Source organism: Acomys minous (assembly GCF_964271855.1).
Source record: "Acomys minous genome assembly, chromosome: 5".
In the NCBI taxonomy this organism is placed as follows: domain Eukaryota; kingdom Metazoa; phylum Chordata; class Mammalia; order Rodentia; family Muridae; genus Acomys; species Acomys minous.
Genome location: NC_140494.1, coordinates 59,728,579 through 59,745,108, shown reverse-complemented (window position 1 = coordinate 59,745,108; position 16,530 = coordinate 59,728,579). Strand labels below are relative to the sequence as shown.

Genomic DNA, 16,530 nt, shown 5'->3' with positions numbered 1-16,530 from the left:
TTTGGTTTCTGGCTAATCACATATATAGACAGTGCAGCTGCCTATGAAGAGAACTTTGTATTCTGGTATAAAGAAGTACAAATAGTAAAAAGTATGACTGGTCTAGAAACTCAGCAATGCTCTTTTCTTCTTGGCTACTCATTCAAGTTTTACAATATATGAAGCAAGAACTATAAAGTGGAAGAAAAGTTTTGATCTGATACGGAGGGATTTTCAATGTAGTCCCCCTAGGGAATCTTCGTAGTCCATAAGTGCATTGACTTTGAGCTTATTGTTCTGGTAATTTCTGTTTCCAGGAACACTTAAAAATTCATCGTTATATCTGTGAGATCTCTCTGTGTTTCTCTCTGTGTCTTTGTCTCTGTCTCTCCCTCTCCCCTCTCTCTCTAAAGGTTTCTGATTAAAATGTTCTCTGACTTGAGAAGGTTTCACTTTCAGAGCTTGTTATCTGCTGAGAAGGAATCCCACCTTCACCTACAATTCTGACACATATAACAAATGCAGTGGTCAATAACATTATGAAGATTTATTCAACATTATAAAAAACATAGCCTTCATTTCTTTTCCTCTGTAAGTCTTGAGGGTGACCTTTCTCCATCACTCCCCTGTGCATGCTCACTCCTTTGAAGAATCATTTTAATGTCCTAGGAGACAAAAATCATAGAGAACATACAAAGACAATAAATAATTTATGGTTTACTCCTTTCTTTTGTTTCCACTGGAAAAAAATGTTTCCCATTTAGTGCGCATTTCATTTTGAAGCCACCAGTTATATCCCTGGAATAATATCTAAAGGTTTTAGAAATTTTCCTTTCTAATTCTGTAATGGAGTTGTCAATGTTAAGTAACATTTATAAAAGCAATTACTTAACTCTGTCATATAATGTGTAAACCACAAGATTGTTTTCCTGTAAATGAATAAGATGCTATTCCCACTTTATTAAAGAAAAATTATAATGCCAAATTAATCACTTCCATGTAGAAATTTAAATGTAGAAAATCTTGAGCAGTGGATTTTTTCTGGAACTTTGCAATTTCTATCTACATTTTTATAGAAATTTCGCATCTTAAATAACAGATTTTCTTCAAAATAAATGTAAACTTATATATGTCCCACTTCTTCATATTTTTTTTTTTACCAGAGGTAGTAATGTTATAGAAATGTAATGTCTTAAATCATGTATTTTTTCTGTCCATCCACCTGTCACTTCCCAGCTGGCATTTAAACCATGATTGTTTCTTGGGTTCTGACACTTCTGTATCCCACATCAGTATCAGCAGCCGGATCTGTTTTCTGTCTGCTGGGAACTGACTTCAGCACTCTGTGCATGGTAACTCATTTCATCCATACAGATGGCCTCTGGGGAAGGTCTGACACTTATCTCAATGTTACAGTTGCGGCACACAGGACACTGAGATTGTACCACACGTTTCCCAGCAGCACGTGCTTCTAAGATTCTAGAAATTACTCTCATAAGCACAGAGCTAGTCCACCTTGAAAACAGGAGTAAAACTAAGGAGTGGTGTTGCCGTTGCCTAGAACCCATTTTTTTTCAAGTATTTTTAAATCCTGTGGCTTGTAGAGCAGACCTTGTAAACACAGAACTCTTAAATGGCAACCTCCATCTTCCCATTGTTTACAAGAGCAAACAACTTCTTACCCTCGAGAAACCACACTCTAGCTTTTTCTCTACTTATCTTGAACGATCTTAAATAACATCACTGTGGTTAAGGTTCATTTAAAAAAATGTGATCTGTTTACTTGTATATGGATATCTGGAGCAAAAATAACAGTACAAATGTGAGCCCCTTATCTGCAATATTTATTTTCTTTATGATTTCTTCCTTCCTTCCTTCCTTCCTTCCTTCCTTCCTTCCTTTCTTCCTTCCTCCTTTGTTCCCTCCCTTGCCTCTTCTCTCTTTCCCTCCCTCTTTTATTCCCTCTCTCCCTTCTTTACCTTCTTCCCTTTTGTTTAGCAAAAATAATAATGGAAGTCCTACTGGAGAGAGATCCCCCTTCAGATCTCAAATACTTGTTTTGTCTTTTCAGGTCATTGGCACAACTCTTGTTGATATAGTCTTATGGTGAGAGCCAAATAGTTTCCCAGCCTGTTTCTTGATTACCGAGGTCAGCAACAGGCAAGAGATGTAAAGAGTACAGGAACCAAGATGTTAAGGATCTGACTCACACTTATAAAGAAGTATTCGGCCAGTAAGTTAACTCACTAAGAGCTTACTGTCTAACGCAGAAGTTAGCTATCTTCTAGTGTGTTAAGTGATAAAGGCATTAGGTTAACTGCAGCATGGCTGGGAGGAGTAGTTCCCAGAAAGAAAGTGAACTGAGGACACACGAAGGTGCTAGGAATGCATAGAAGAGGGTTTGATGACCAAGGTGTCAAGACTCTCAAGCACGCAGTGGACAGTGGCTTGGGACCTTTGACATCCTGCTGCACTCCTGCATAAGGAAGAGCTGGGACAGTCAGGCTTTGGTGTCTGGACCAGCAGTATCACATCTTCTCTGTTCTGACATCCTCTTTTTCTGGGAGCCACCCAGCTTCCATCCTCCAGTTCAAACAAATCTCACAGTGTTACTGTCACTAGACACTACCCCGTGGGAAAGAAACCCTTTCATAAGCGGGAGAAACGTAGCATTGAGAGGATTTCATAGCCTCTGGTCTCCCTGGGGAGCTTGCAGCTCCTCAGAGGCTGACTCTCACAGCTGCTCATCACAGCTCCTCAGAGGCAGGAACCTGAACAGAACTGTCCCTGGCCAGTGTAAAGGGCTGTTGAGCTGCCCAGGCTTACTAGAAGGTCTTCTTCCCTTTAAGGGAGGAAATAATTAGGCTGTCATTTTATGTTTTTACTTACTCTGGGTAATAGAAAATTAATTCTCTTATACATAATTTTAAGAGATTTAGTAATTATTTTACTGGTTCAAATTAGACCTTTCTTATATGTGGAATAAGTTATGTAGGTTGAGATGTGTCTAAACAAACAGCTATTGGACTCCTGTTATTATTTTTTAAATGACATACTAACGTGATATGGTTAGCTGATATAAAATGTTCAGAGATGAAAATATTAGTAGAATAACATGCTCCTATTCTCAAAAGCCTATTGATTCCTCAACTGCCTTTTCAAATTCAATTTGAAATTCCACTTTCACTCTTTTCAGTTTTAATTGAGCTCACAAATCCAGTGGAATCACCCTACAGCCTTTCCAGACAGCCTTCCAAGAGGTTGGATTCTGCTCTTCCACACAGCCCTTTGTGTACACCTTGTCCCAGGCCTGCTGCCCACCTAGGATGATGCCTCCATTGCTCTGTCCCAACCGGAAAATGCATGCAGACTTTTCTCCCTCTGCCTCCCAAAACCCAATCACTTCAACTTCCTGTGTAGTTTACTCCCTCTATGCTTCTAATACATGCAAGTCATGTGTTGAATATCCATAGCTTTGTACTTGGTTTACTTGTATTACGCCATTCCTTCGCAATTCTAACATGTGAAAATTATATTATTGTAAACACAAATAAATTTCTCAGTGAAGGGGGGGAAGCAATTGAGTTTGATGCTCATTTCTCTCTCCCTCGTGGGAGCTTATACAACTGAACTCAATGGTGGGATCTAAAAGTTGAACAGACTTCATAGCACCCATTACACATGTTTCCTGTGCATGTTGTCCATTAATCTTTAGTGAATCATTTTGCACAGATATAGTTGTTATCCCCACTTGATAGAGCAGACAACTAGGTACCTTGGGGCAGGCAGTCCCGGGCTAGATGAAAGGTCAAGCCAGGTGAGCCACAAGGAACAAACCAGTAAGCATTTGTTCAGTTCCTGCCTTGAATTCCTGCCATGGCTTCCTCTAATGACAGACTGTTATCTCTACAACAAACAAACCCTTTCCTCTGCAAGTTGCTTTCGATCAGGGTGCTTTATCGGCAATTGAAAGCAAACTAATAGACTCTTATACGTACCACATTGAGAATCCATACCATGGTTTGACAATGGTGATTATACCAGCACTTAGATGGAGACTGTAGTCTTGGCTAGTTATTTTTTTTTAAGGAGGAGAAGTTCTAGTCTTTCCACTTTTCTATTGTAGAGAAGCATCATATCAAGCTAGAACAATTCATATCCCTGATAGCCATATAATGAGCTTTACCTATAGCCTACCCCACAGCCCTCTGCTCTAGACCCAAGGTAGCACCAGGTACTAAGAATGGAAATCTAGAATACTGGGGATTTCCCCAACTGTGCGTCGGTCCGTGTGCTACTCTTGGGCACTGCAGGCCAGCCTCTCTGGGCAAGTCCAGCTTGTTCTTCTTCTTCAGTAGCTCACAGTAGTAGGAATGCCAAGCATGCCCTTGTATGGAACAAATCATATTAGGATAAATTTGACTGATACTCACAGGGATTTTATAGTCTAAATAATTTGCAATCAGGTCTTGAATGTAAGGATGTTTCAAAAGAATGCTAACTTCAACCGGCTCCAGGTTCTTGGCACCCAGGTCCTGGAAAGTCTTTATGAAGTTCTTTAAAGAAGAACAAAAGTAAAATTAATTCACTTTGCAGCCTTGAAATAATTTTAAAGTGGATTCATACAGTAAAGTAGCTGACCATAGGTTTTGAAGCAGTCAACAGTCAAACCAACCTCTGCGTAGATGTTCTCTATCTTTAGGTAGCTGGCAAATCTATTAGCATCCAGCACTTCACTTCCTCCTCCAAACACTTTGAGCAGTGTTTCCATGGAAATCTTTTCAGTGTTCGCATTTTCAGGTATTTCTTCTTCCTTCTGGTCTCTCTCCTCTTTCTCCTCTTTCAGTTCCCTTTCCTCTTTCACAATATTTTCCTCATATTCAGGAAATTCTTCAATGGGACTCATAGTAGACATGGAGGTCTGTCAAGTTGAATGATGACAGCATGGAGTCAGACTAAAGTACTTTCAACCCACTCACTATATAAGGACTGTGTCCATGAAGGCCGATGGTTATCATACAATCCATTAAACAAATTATAAAAGAAGATGCACTCTGGGTACATTCAAAATCAGTGTCAAAATCCTACTGCAGTAAGCCGGGTGGCTCACACCTGGAATCCCAGCACTCGGGGAGGCAGAGGTAGGCGGATCCGTGTGAGTTTAAGGCCAGTCTGGTCTACAGAGTGACTCCAGGAAGGCCACACAGAGAAACACTGTTTCAAAACAACAAAAGAAAACAAAAATAAAAGTCCAAAACCCAAAAATATCCTAGAGCAGTTTAGCTTGTAGTGTTCAGAAGTCTCAGTGTGAAGTGTAGGCCGTTCCTCTCAGCACACCCTCATGCTCACCATGATACCAGGCACTTAAAATTCCCCCCTTAGGGCACAAGGAAGTAAATCAATGTGATTGGTTTCTGACCTCTATCTGCCTGTGACACAATTGCAATTTGAAATTGACTTTAGTTGAGGTTATGGAAACTTCACAAATCAGGTTGGGATTAAATGACTTGTAATTCCAAAAAGGAGGAACACTGACATGTTATAATTTTGTGATGGGATGCAATTCTGTTATAAAAATTATGGTTTGGAAAGATACCCAACCTAACAAGAATGTATTCACAGAGTAAGCTCATAAAAATCCCAGAAAACAGTAATAGATACACTAGAACCATCATTTTGTTATGTGACCGACTATCAATCAAATAAAGAACACATTATATTAAGTGTAAACACCAGTTCCATATTCTTCAGAATTTCTGCAATAAGTTTTTATGCATAGGGCCATACACATGTGCTTGCTAATGATAAAATAATTGATATTTACTTATTCACCACAGAGAAATGAATAGTTTGGGGTTTTTGTCGCCAGAAATCTGAGATGACTTACATTCTGATTTTTCTTTACCATAGGAAAAGAGAACTGATAATTTAGGAGAGCGATGATGTCATTAAATACTCAATTCAGTTGAGTCATTGTCAGTTAAGTGCTTTCTTAGCAAATGTGACACATCATACATGACAGAATGGGGGCAGTAAGTTACGCCTGTGGTAGATATGTGTCCCCACAGTGCTGAGGAGATGAGGTGGAGTTGATCTAGCTTGGGGAGGTCACCTTGCTTTTGCTGGGAGATAATATCTTTTGCCAAATAGGGAATTTAAGTAAATTTCCAATAGGGGCTTATAATAGCTCAATATTTTGTGGTTAAATATGTATTTATACACTTATTAAAGGATACGTTTTCCACTCACAACAATTAAAAGCTACAGGGATGAAGCAGGAAATAGGTGTCTCTTTTGGATTCTTGGTGATTATTTCTTATTACACATCAATAGGTTCCTGCATCAATAAAACTCTTTTTTATAGTGAGATGAGTGTAGAGTGGATATAAAATTTCTTGCTGGGTTGGTGAGGAATGAGTGGATGCTTACACAGAATGTGGCACAGACACTGTGGCAACAGTGTAAAGACAGAGCCTGTGGCTGAGCAAGTTGCTAGTCGGTTGGATGAGCAGGCAGTTTCAAACTTAGGAAAATCTCATTTTTTCTGTCACTATTTTCATATCAGGAAAGCACCTCCTTTTTAAAGATCCTATATGTGCATCCTGGAATAAATAATTTTAAATATAAAATGTAACAATTTAAATATGTAATATTTTAAGATAAATAGTCCCTGACTTACTAACGTCAGAGAGGTTTTTATTTTTGACTTCCTGTTGTCTTTGCCCTTTGGGACTTGGAGTACACACGATGGCCAACAGGTGGGAGGAAGGGATGGGAGCAGTGCTCTGGGAGGAATAAAAGGTAGACACAAGAAAAGGGTTAAACTCCAACAGATACTGGAGAGAGAAAACAGGGACAGTAACCAAGAAAAGCCAGTGCTTTTGAATTGTTAATCTGTGACATCAAAGCAGGGAGACCCATGCCCTTTAAACAGGGGGTGGGGGAGCCCCTGAGCACTATGTTACGCTGCTCTCAAAGCCTGTCAGTAAGTATGTCGCTGCAAGGAGGCCTGCACATCTTCCAGACCAAGCGTTTCTGTTATTCACTCAGCTCTGGCCTAATCTAACCCAGAAAATGGTGTTGGTTCTACGAAGTAAAGCATCGTATATAATAATGAATAGAAGTGCATATGCTTTAGACCCCAGGGTCTCAGACATGCTGCCAAGAGGGTTTAATAAGACCTCAACTAAGTGGGAGCTGCAAGCTAGCAATTTACTAAAATCTAACATGGAAGTTTCATACCACAGGGGTTTCAGAATTAGATATTTCCCCCAAACTTCACTTACTTAAGGATTACAGTCACTAAAACTAGTACATTCTTGATAAATGCCTTTGCTCTTGGGCTTTTAAAAAATTACCTAAGAAGCCACGAATTTCCACAGAAGTTCTGAGCCACATTGAACAAAAGCAACATGGCAGCGAAGGTACAGAAGGAGGAATAAACTGTAAGACAGGTAGGGCCTCCAGTTCTCATAGTCAGAAGGCAAAGGCAGAGATTTGACAGACTGCCTTAAGGGTACATAGGGATGGGCTGGAGGTGCCATTTCTTGCAGACTCCTGTGGTGAGGTTGCCCAGGAAACCAGAGCACAGCTAGCTGGAAAGAACTCAGGAACAGAGGGGCACACTTGGAGATAACATGTTATTTGGTGGGTATGAGCGAGGTGGGCTACTCGTGTGGTTCTAAAGTGCACAGGGTTCATTCTCAGTCTGCACAGTCCCCGAAGGCCAAGGAGGAGAGACAGACCCCAACCTCCACAGAGATCCTTGCGCCCTGCTGCCTAATAGGCCAGTTTCTGAACAGTGTCCTTGCGCTTTGGAAGAGCTCTCAAGAGGAGCTCTCAAAGGAAGCTACTTCCCGCATGGGGACGCTAACGTGACGTGGTGAACAAGTCAGGGACATCAGGGTCGCTTGGTACCACCCACCACAGCGGCTGCATGTTGTTACAGTAATGGATTTGGCCTCTCAGTCTTTGGCCTTTCTCACCCTGGGCAGAATTATTTGTTCCTCTCCTTGCCTCCTTGCTCCTCCTATAGCTGAGACTCCATTTCATACACCACAGCCCCTTTCCTTTTTCAGTTCTATTCATACACACTGAGCATTTGCTATGTGTAGCTACTCTGGAGGACGTGAGGTACGTTATAACTTGACCTAGACTCCAATTAGGCATAATCTGGCCACAGGAGTCAACGGATAGCCAAAGGTATCATGTCAGGGTAGGGGCAGGGGAACAGGTGGCACTCAACAGGGCAGCCATCATCTAAGATCCTTTTTGTGTCTCGTGATCAATACTTATTGCAAAACCCAGCCTAGTCTGCTACTTTTAGAGCAAACTTCAATCCTCCCAAAAGGCTGTGTGAGCGGATATTAATTTTACTATAAAAGTATTTGGAGGGATTTGAGTTCCCTGACTTTACTGCAATCGAGGAAGTTTTCCTGGAGACTGGTTACATGCAAAGCATTGTGTTGAAGACCCAGAAAAATTCTGTCCTGACTGTGATGAGTTTCGATTCCTCTGGCATCCTCACTTCACCCGCAGCCCAGAGTTGCTGCATTTGTGCCTTGTAGTTACCTTTTCTGCAGTCATCATAGGAGTTTCAATCTGCCTGAAGATGTGGGTCCCCACAGCCACACTGAGGGCCCGGTAGACGCCTTCCAAAGTGTCCGGGTGGCACGCAAAGTACAGCAGCATCTGAGTGTAGTCAAGCTGAGGCGGATCCTTCTCACAGTCAGCAAACAGCCTAAAGAAGAACTGACACACACACACACACACACACACACACACACACAAAATTTGTAATTGCAGATAAATTGGGTTCACCATGGCAGTCAGGAGGCAGAAAGGGCACTGGCTAGCAGAGACTCCCGGTAAGCCATACCTGGATTTACACAAGCACGAGGCAGCAAGTGGGCATTGTATCAGGCCACTAGCTCTGTGGTAATTGCTACATGATACAACAACGAAGACAAACCCATTGCTTTGGTCACTTAACAAATGCTTACTGAGTACCTTAATGCACTAGGAATGGACCTTTTAAGTATTTAAAATGCCATAAGTAAAAAGATACTAGGTCTTGAGGAACTATTTTGCTATGAACAGTGTCTGCTGGATGTGACAATGATGCACTCCTGAACTCAGTGCAGCTGTGCCTACCTGCACAACATTGAGGTCATCAACATTTCACCCCAGAAGGAAGGGGTAAGGGATCATGAGTGCCTGACTCTCTCTTAAGAGCTTATTAACAGTTAATCATGTAATGGTGATGGGAGATGCATGGCAGTTTCTTCAGTGGTATAATTACCTACATTGCCCATGATCCAGTCAGCATCCACCCACCCATGCTCATGCAGGCAGCCCTGTTTAAAGTCAGTGGTCGTCTATTCAAAAAGAGCGTAAAAATAAAAGGCAAGAGGGTGACTTATTGGGAAGAAAAGGGATTTAAATAGGGATAAAGGAGGAAGGTGAGAGAGGCTAATAAGGACTGAAAAGACCAATATTCATTACATATATATGTATATATATAATGTAGATGAGGGTGGCTTCGAACTCAGAGATATCTGCCTGCCTTTTCATCCTGAGTGCTAGAATTCAAGGCATGCGTCAAACAAACAACAACAGCAGCAACAAACCCCCTATAATACAGAGTATCTAAGTTGTGTTGTGGGGACCTCACAGTTGGGGAGCAGCACATAGTGTGTGGTTGCTTTTTATGATCCCTGAGATGTGCAGACTGATGCTGAGAGTACCTGAGGTAGTGTGCATATAAGTGCGTGTGTGTGTGTGTGTGTGTGTGTGTGTGTGTGTGTGTGTGTGTGTAAGAATGCATGTGTGTGCATTGTGTGCATGCATGCATGTGAGTGCATGTGCATGCATGAATCCACCACTCTGCTCATCTTTTCTGTCCTGTGGACAGCACACAGCATATATACACGTGTGCACCCACCTACCCTGTCAGCCATCTTTGCCCACATGAACATCTCATTCTCAGATTCCACAGTCGGCCTCTTTTCCCCCATATAATTTTCTATCAGCAGGTTGGAGCTACACTTTTCTATGTTCTTAAAGTCATTTCCTTTTTTATTACTAGATAAACAGCTATAAATTCTGTCCTAAATTGATACAGTTTTAAGAATGTGACATGAACTCAGGCAGCAGCTTTCTTCTGGGGCACCTGTCTATATTACTGCAAGATGTGCTCATAAAATCATATGGGGACCATCTTCCAAGATCTAGATATGGAATCCAAGTGTGGTGACGCATGCCTTGAATCCCAGCACGCAGGATGAAAAGGCAGGCAGATGTCTTTGAGTTCGAAGCCACCCTCATCCACATATTGAGGTCTAGGCCAGCCAGGGCTACATAGTGATAACTTTGTCCCAAAGAAATAAATGATTTATAAGACTTATCCTCCTGTTTCATGTTAAAAACATCAACAAACAACCATTAACCCAAAATGCCACCCACATATCTCAGACCTTGTTGGTAACTACACGGCGCATCCTTCAATTTCTCCTTTTAGCATGTTGCAGAAATGCTTAGGAGGAAAAGCATGGAGCTTCAAGTTCAACAAAGCACTGTACACACGCAAGGAGTGCTGAGAGGGGAGAAATAGCTCCACCCAAGGAAAGACCACACCAACTGATTATCCAATACCAAATGGTCAGATGGCCAGCTCTTAAAAATATATGTATACCAGTAATATTATGCAGAATGAGTAGGGTATATTTAGGAATATATTTGTATTTACATATAAATGCAATTAATGAACAAAAGAGGCCATGAGCTTGAAAGAAATAAAAGAGGGGTATGTGGGCGGGCTTAGAGGGAGGAAATGGGAGGGGGAAAAGGATGTAATTATTAATATTAAAAATAAAATAAAAATATTTTAAAAACTGAGTCCATCTGAGGGAGATTGCTTACTTAAATGTTAAAAAGGTATCATGTCCAATTTTGTTCCCCAATTTTGAGCTAATGACAAACTAGAAACAGAACCATCGATATGCAGACTTTGTTGTGAGGTTAAAATTACAATTCAGTTTTTCTACTATATTACCAAATGTGGCTGTGCTTGAATATATATGCGTATATGAATATACACATATGTTCAATTATTTATATAGAAGTCACAGTAGCTTTCATATTTTAAGGTTTCACATCTGTTGTGGCCTCAGAGATAGCAGTAGATTATAATGCTGTTATTGATCCTCTTCCCAGAACAGTAAGCTACTACTGGACATGGGTATTACTGCATGTAACTCTCGTTGTGTTTAACAAAATCAAAGGAAGTAGGTAGAGCAAATACTTGTAATATGACATAATCTTATCCTACAGTTTTAGAATTGGGATAATGTTGATGAATTTTATTATTGGGAAAAAGGCAGATGGAAACAACAACAACAACAACAACAACAACAACAACAACAGCAACAACAACAGCAAAAATCCAAAAGAGTCCCTGGAAGTTTCCAATGATCACATAGGTAACAGAAGATCCTGTCTCCTCTCCTAGAATTTCACTACGAGCAACGGTTCCCTTATTGAGCATTAAAGCTTGGACTTTGGGAAAACAACAAAGGATCTAAAAAAAATGACAGAATCAGGGGGAATTCTTCAACTCAAGTGGAAGAACAGAAATAAAATAACCATTGCCAAATACTGCATAAAAAGTATTCATAGTTAACATGGGTATGAATACATGTATTTCCAGTAGTTGACAGGTTGAAACTGGTTCAGGATTGCTGCATGCTCTGGGTACCAGCTTGAGTTACAGAATGATAATCACCACAAAAAAACCCAATAATAACAATAAGAAGACTCTTGATAATTACCTCTATAAGATGCTCCTGCCTATTGAATGGCAAGGGGTCGAGGGGATTTTCTGGAACTTTTAGATCTTCGTCTCCTGTAAACCACAGACCGGCCTATAAACACACACACACACACACACACACACACACACACACACACACACACACACACACACACACAAGAAAATAATGAAAATCCTTAACATATTGTGCATAGATGTAACAGTTCCTCTTTTTAAAATATATTTTATTAATTTATTCATATTACCTCTCAATTGTTATCCCATCCCTTGTACCCTCCCATTCCTCCCTCCCTCCCATTTTCCCCTTACTCCCCTCCCCTATGACTGTGACTGAGGGGGACCTCCTCCCCCTGTATATGCTCATAGGGTATCAAGTCTCTTCTTGGTAGGCTGCCATGGTAACAGTTCCTCTTACAGCCAAACATCAAAACAATACTGATCTACTCCCTACCCAGTGGTCTTCGAAATTTGAGGTAGAGTAGACACATAGACTCTGGAGAAAATACTAGATTTTTTGCATTTCTTTTAATGTCATCCTTCTGTTATTTTTTCGTATGTGGTACAGTATGTGTTTGTGCTATCTGTCCTACCAGCATATGCTACACAATAAAAGCTGACACAGTAGAGGCGTTAGCTATGCTTCAGTGTGAGAAGTGTGAGGACCCTTGGAAGTTACTACTGCAGCTTAAGCTCCTACCGGCTGCACTTTGGAAGGGTCTCTGTGTTGATAACGGTAGCTCTAATTTCCCATATCCTGCTCATATCATCAAAGTTTCTTCCTGTTCCCACTTGACACTGTGTTTATCATCTTTTCTTTCTTCTCATCTCTACCACCATATATAGCTACATGACCTCTGTCATGCACCAGACACCCAGTAAACTTAAAATTCTTTTTGTTTCCAAACTCCCTTTAACTTGTTTCAGCTTTGTGTGTGTGTGTGTGTGTGTGTGTGTGTGTGTGTGTGTGTGAGAGAGAGAGAGAGAGAGAGAGAGAGAGAGAGAGAGAGAGAGAGAGAGAGAGAGAGAGAGAGAGAGGAGAGAGCCTATGGAATTGCTCAGACCTTCAATGTTCCTACACATTTTTCTGCTCAGATCTGGTGTCTGATCTTGGTCTTGTGTCTAAGGTAACTTCTACATTCCACTTTAATCATAAAAATCAATATTTACTTCTATACCAGGCTTAGATTACACTACTACAGAGAGGCTTCTTTAACCTCTGTTTCCTTTAAGCACCATCCTGACACTTCTTCCATTTCTTTTGAGTTGTTATTCATGTCTGCCATTTAACATTATGCATAAATGGTTGAGTTGAGAAACTTGAGTTTTATATCTGGTAAGCAACACACACACACACACACACACACACACACACACACACACACACACACAGATTTTGGATGTAAGTTGTCTTCCAGAATGACAACTAGTCCTTTAGACTATTAGCAAGATTCACTACATTGCCACACTTGACTCAGGTCTATGCTTTTTTGGTTTTTTTCTTCTTTCAAAGAACTATTGCTTTTTCAGTAACCATAATGGTAGCCCTGGGTTTCCTGCAGAAATGGAGGATGGGTTTTCTTCCTACAATGAATAGGAGACACTTTCACAACTAACCAAAAAAAAACCAAACTACTGTGTCTGACAGATACTTGATAATATTATTAGCAAGCTACTCTGTGGAGGAAATGCAGATGAACTTGAATATATGGCAACAAAAAAATATAAATAGCTCAAATAAAGTTTTTGTGATATGAAATGTTGAGTCTGAAGCTGTGTTGCAATGTGCTTAGACTGAGAGGCAACACTCAGTTAACTGTACTGCGTCACTGGATTAATAGGTTATTTGTCTTCCACAAGACCCAGCTATTCCACTCCTTGGAATATACCCAGAAGATGCTCCAGCACACAACAAGAAAATTTGCACAACCATGTTCATAGCAGCCTTATTCATAATAGCCAGATCATGGAAACAGCCTAAGTGTCCCTCAGCAGAAGAATGGATAAAGAAACTGTGGTACATTTACACTATGGAATACTATTCAGCTATTAAAAACAAGGAATTCCCGAAATTTGTGGATAAATGGATTGAGCTAGAAATGATCATAATGACTGAGTTAACCCAGAAACAGAAAGACTCAAATGGTATATACTCACTTATATCTGCATACTAGCCCAAGGGGCATGTTCCATGAAAGCCTTCACTTACCAGGAAACTGGGACAGAGGGGAGGACATCCTATTGGGACTCTAGATGAGAGAAGCATGGGAGAATAGCAAAATAGAAGGATCCAGAGGGTCCTAGAAAAACCTACAAGAACATTATGATAGGCAGATTTGGGCCCAGGGGTCCCGCACAAACTATGGTACCAGCGAAGGACAATACAGGCCATAAACTTCAAACCCTTACCCAGATCTAGCCAAAGGACAGAACATTCTCCACATTTGAGTGGAGAGTGGGGTATGACTTTCACATGTACTCTGGTGCCTCAACTTTGACCACGTCCCCTGGATGGGGAGACCTGGTGGTACTCAGAGGAAGGACAGCAGGCTACCAAGAAGAGACTTGATACCCTTTGAGCATATACAGGGGGAGGAAATCTCCCTCAGAAACAGTCATAGGGGAGGGGAATAAGGGGAAAATGGGAGGGAAGAATGGGAGGATACAAAGGATGGGATAACCATCGAGATGTAATAAGAATAAATTAATACAAAACATGAAAAACTTCTTTGCATTCTTACAGTAATACTTTAAAATTTTTAATTTGTCCACTGTACATCATGATTGTAGCCCCTCCTGATACCACCCTCCCTCCCTCATGTCCTCTCTCTCCCTCCTCTAGTCCACAGAAAGGGGAGACCTCCTCCCATAACATCTGACTTCAGCCTATCAAGTCTCATCTGGACTGCTGGCATCCTCTTCCTCTGTGACCTGGCAAGGCCACCCTACCAGGTGGAAGTGATCAATGTGTTGAGGCCAGAGTCCATAACAGAAGTAGTCCCTACTCCCCATATTATGGGGCCCACAAGGAGATTGTGCTGCCTATATACTACATCTTAGCAGAGGGTCTAGGTCCACACAATGCATGGTCCTTGGTTGGTGCATCAATCTCTGCAGCACCTCCCTCCTCTGCCTGGATTTTTTGGCTCCATTGTTCTCTTGTGATCTCCTGTAGATCCCTTTATTCCCCAACTCTTCCATAAGACTCCCTGTGATCTACCTAAAGTGTGGCTGCTTGGATCTCCCTCTGGGTGGAGCCTTTCAGAGGACTCTGTGGTTGGCTCTCTTCCTGTTCCTTCTCTTCAACTGCTTCTAGACTCTATTCTATTTGCCTTTTTTTAAATTGACAAAATCTTGCATTTTATTCAAGATGTACATATCTTTTTTATATAACACATTTTTATTGAAAAATAAAATAATTCATATTACATCTCATTTTCTATCCCATCCCATGCATCCTCCCATTCCTCCCTCCCTCCCGCTTTCACCCCATTAATATCTATTTGCCTTTTTAAATGAGAATTAAGCATTCTCCTTAGGGTCCTCCTTATTATTTAGTTTCTTTAAGTCTGTGTATTGTAGTGTGGTTATACTGTATATCCTGTATTAATTGGCTAATATCTGCTATAAGTGAGTATATATCACATGTTTCTTTCTGGGTCTGGGTTACCTCACTCTGGATGATCTTAAACACCACTGAACCAAATAATCCAAATTAAAAAATGTGGTACAGAACTAAACAGACAATTCTCAACAGAGGAGTATTGACTGGGTGAGAAAAACTTAAAGAAATGCTCAACTTCCCTAGTCATCAGAGAAATGCACATCAAAATGACTCTGAGATTCCATCTTATGCCTATTAGAATGGCTAAGATAAAAACCTCAAGCGACACTACATGCTGGTGAGGATGTAGGGAAAGGGGAACACTCCTCCACTGCTGGTGAGCGTGCAGGCTTGTACAACCACTTTGGAAATCAATCTGGCACTTTCTCATAAAATTGGGAATAGTTCTACCTTGAGACCCAGCTATACCACTCCTGGGCATATACCTGAAAGATGCTCCACCATACTGCAAGGACATTTCAGCAACTATGTTTATAGCATCTTTATTTGTAATAGCCAGCATCTGGAAACAACCTAGATGTCCCTCAAGCCTACATTCACACAATGGAATACTACTGAGCTATTAAAAACAAGGAAATATTATACTAATACTTGACCAAAGAATTTTAGACTGTTTGTACTTCCTTAAAGAAGTTGTACTATACTTGTTTTCATCCTAGAACATGTGCATGATTGAGCTCATGGTAGCTATACATTCTCACAGCTAAAAGATGAGTTGATGTTTCAAAAGTATATAATTAATTCTATATGCACCTTTCTGTATTATACAGTTCTATATTCTGGGTATATAGGACGGTTTTTGATAGTGGCAGCAATAAGGTCCAAGAGGCAAAAGACAAATAAGGTTTTATGCTCATTACTTAGCCACGGAACAGGTTCTGAACAACTTTAGGTTTACAAGTTGCAGAAATAGGCGCGCCACTAAGTGGCTTTGTGGTGAACTTGCAATTAGTCAAAGGAGAGAGGTAGACCAACAGGAAGTTCAGTAGACAGCTCTTTCTTCCCAGAAAACTTGATTTCAGCACTGCAGTTATGTTATTTTACTGATCCAATGTGACATATTCAACAGAGTATATAAAAATTTCTTCTAGAAATGGGT

The 16,530-nt window shown here is 40.7% G+C and overlaps 1 protein-coding gene across 1 annotated transcript in view; it reads right to left on the bottom strand.

Annotated features, from left to right (window-relative positions):
- Window positions 1-421: 421 nt before the first annotated feature.
- The window catches only part of SPEF2 (sperm flagellar 2), a 168,584-nt gene continuing 152,475 nt past the window's right edge, over window positions 422-16,530 (bottom strand). The window contains exons 33-37 of the mRNA XM_084781449.1: window positions 11,808-11,900; window positions 8,551-8,730; window positions 4,655-4,900; window positions 4,413-4,535; window positions 422-644 (exon numbers count right to left, since the gene is read on the bottom strand). Coding sequence (XP_084637575.1) covers window positions 555-644; window positions 4,413-4,535; window positions 4,655-4,900; window positions 8,551-8,730; window positions 11,808-11,900 — 732 coding nt within the window. The 3' untranslated portion in view covers window positions 422-554. The remainder of the gene's footprint in view (window positions 645-4,412; window positions 4,536-4,654; window positions 4,901-8,550; window positions 8,731-11,807; window positions 11,901-16,530) is intronic.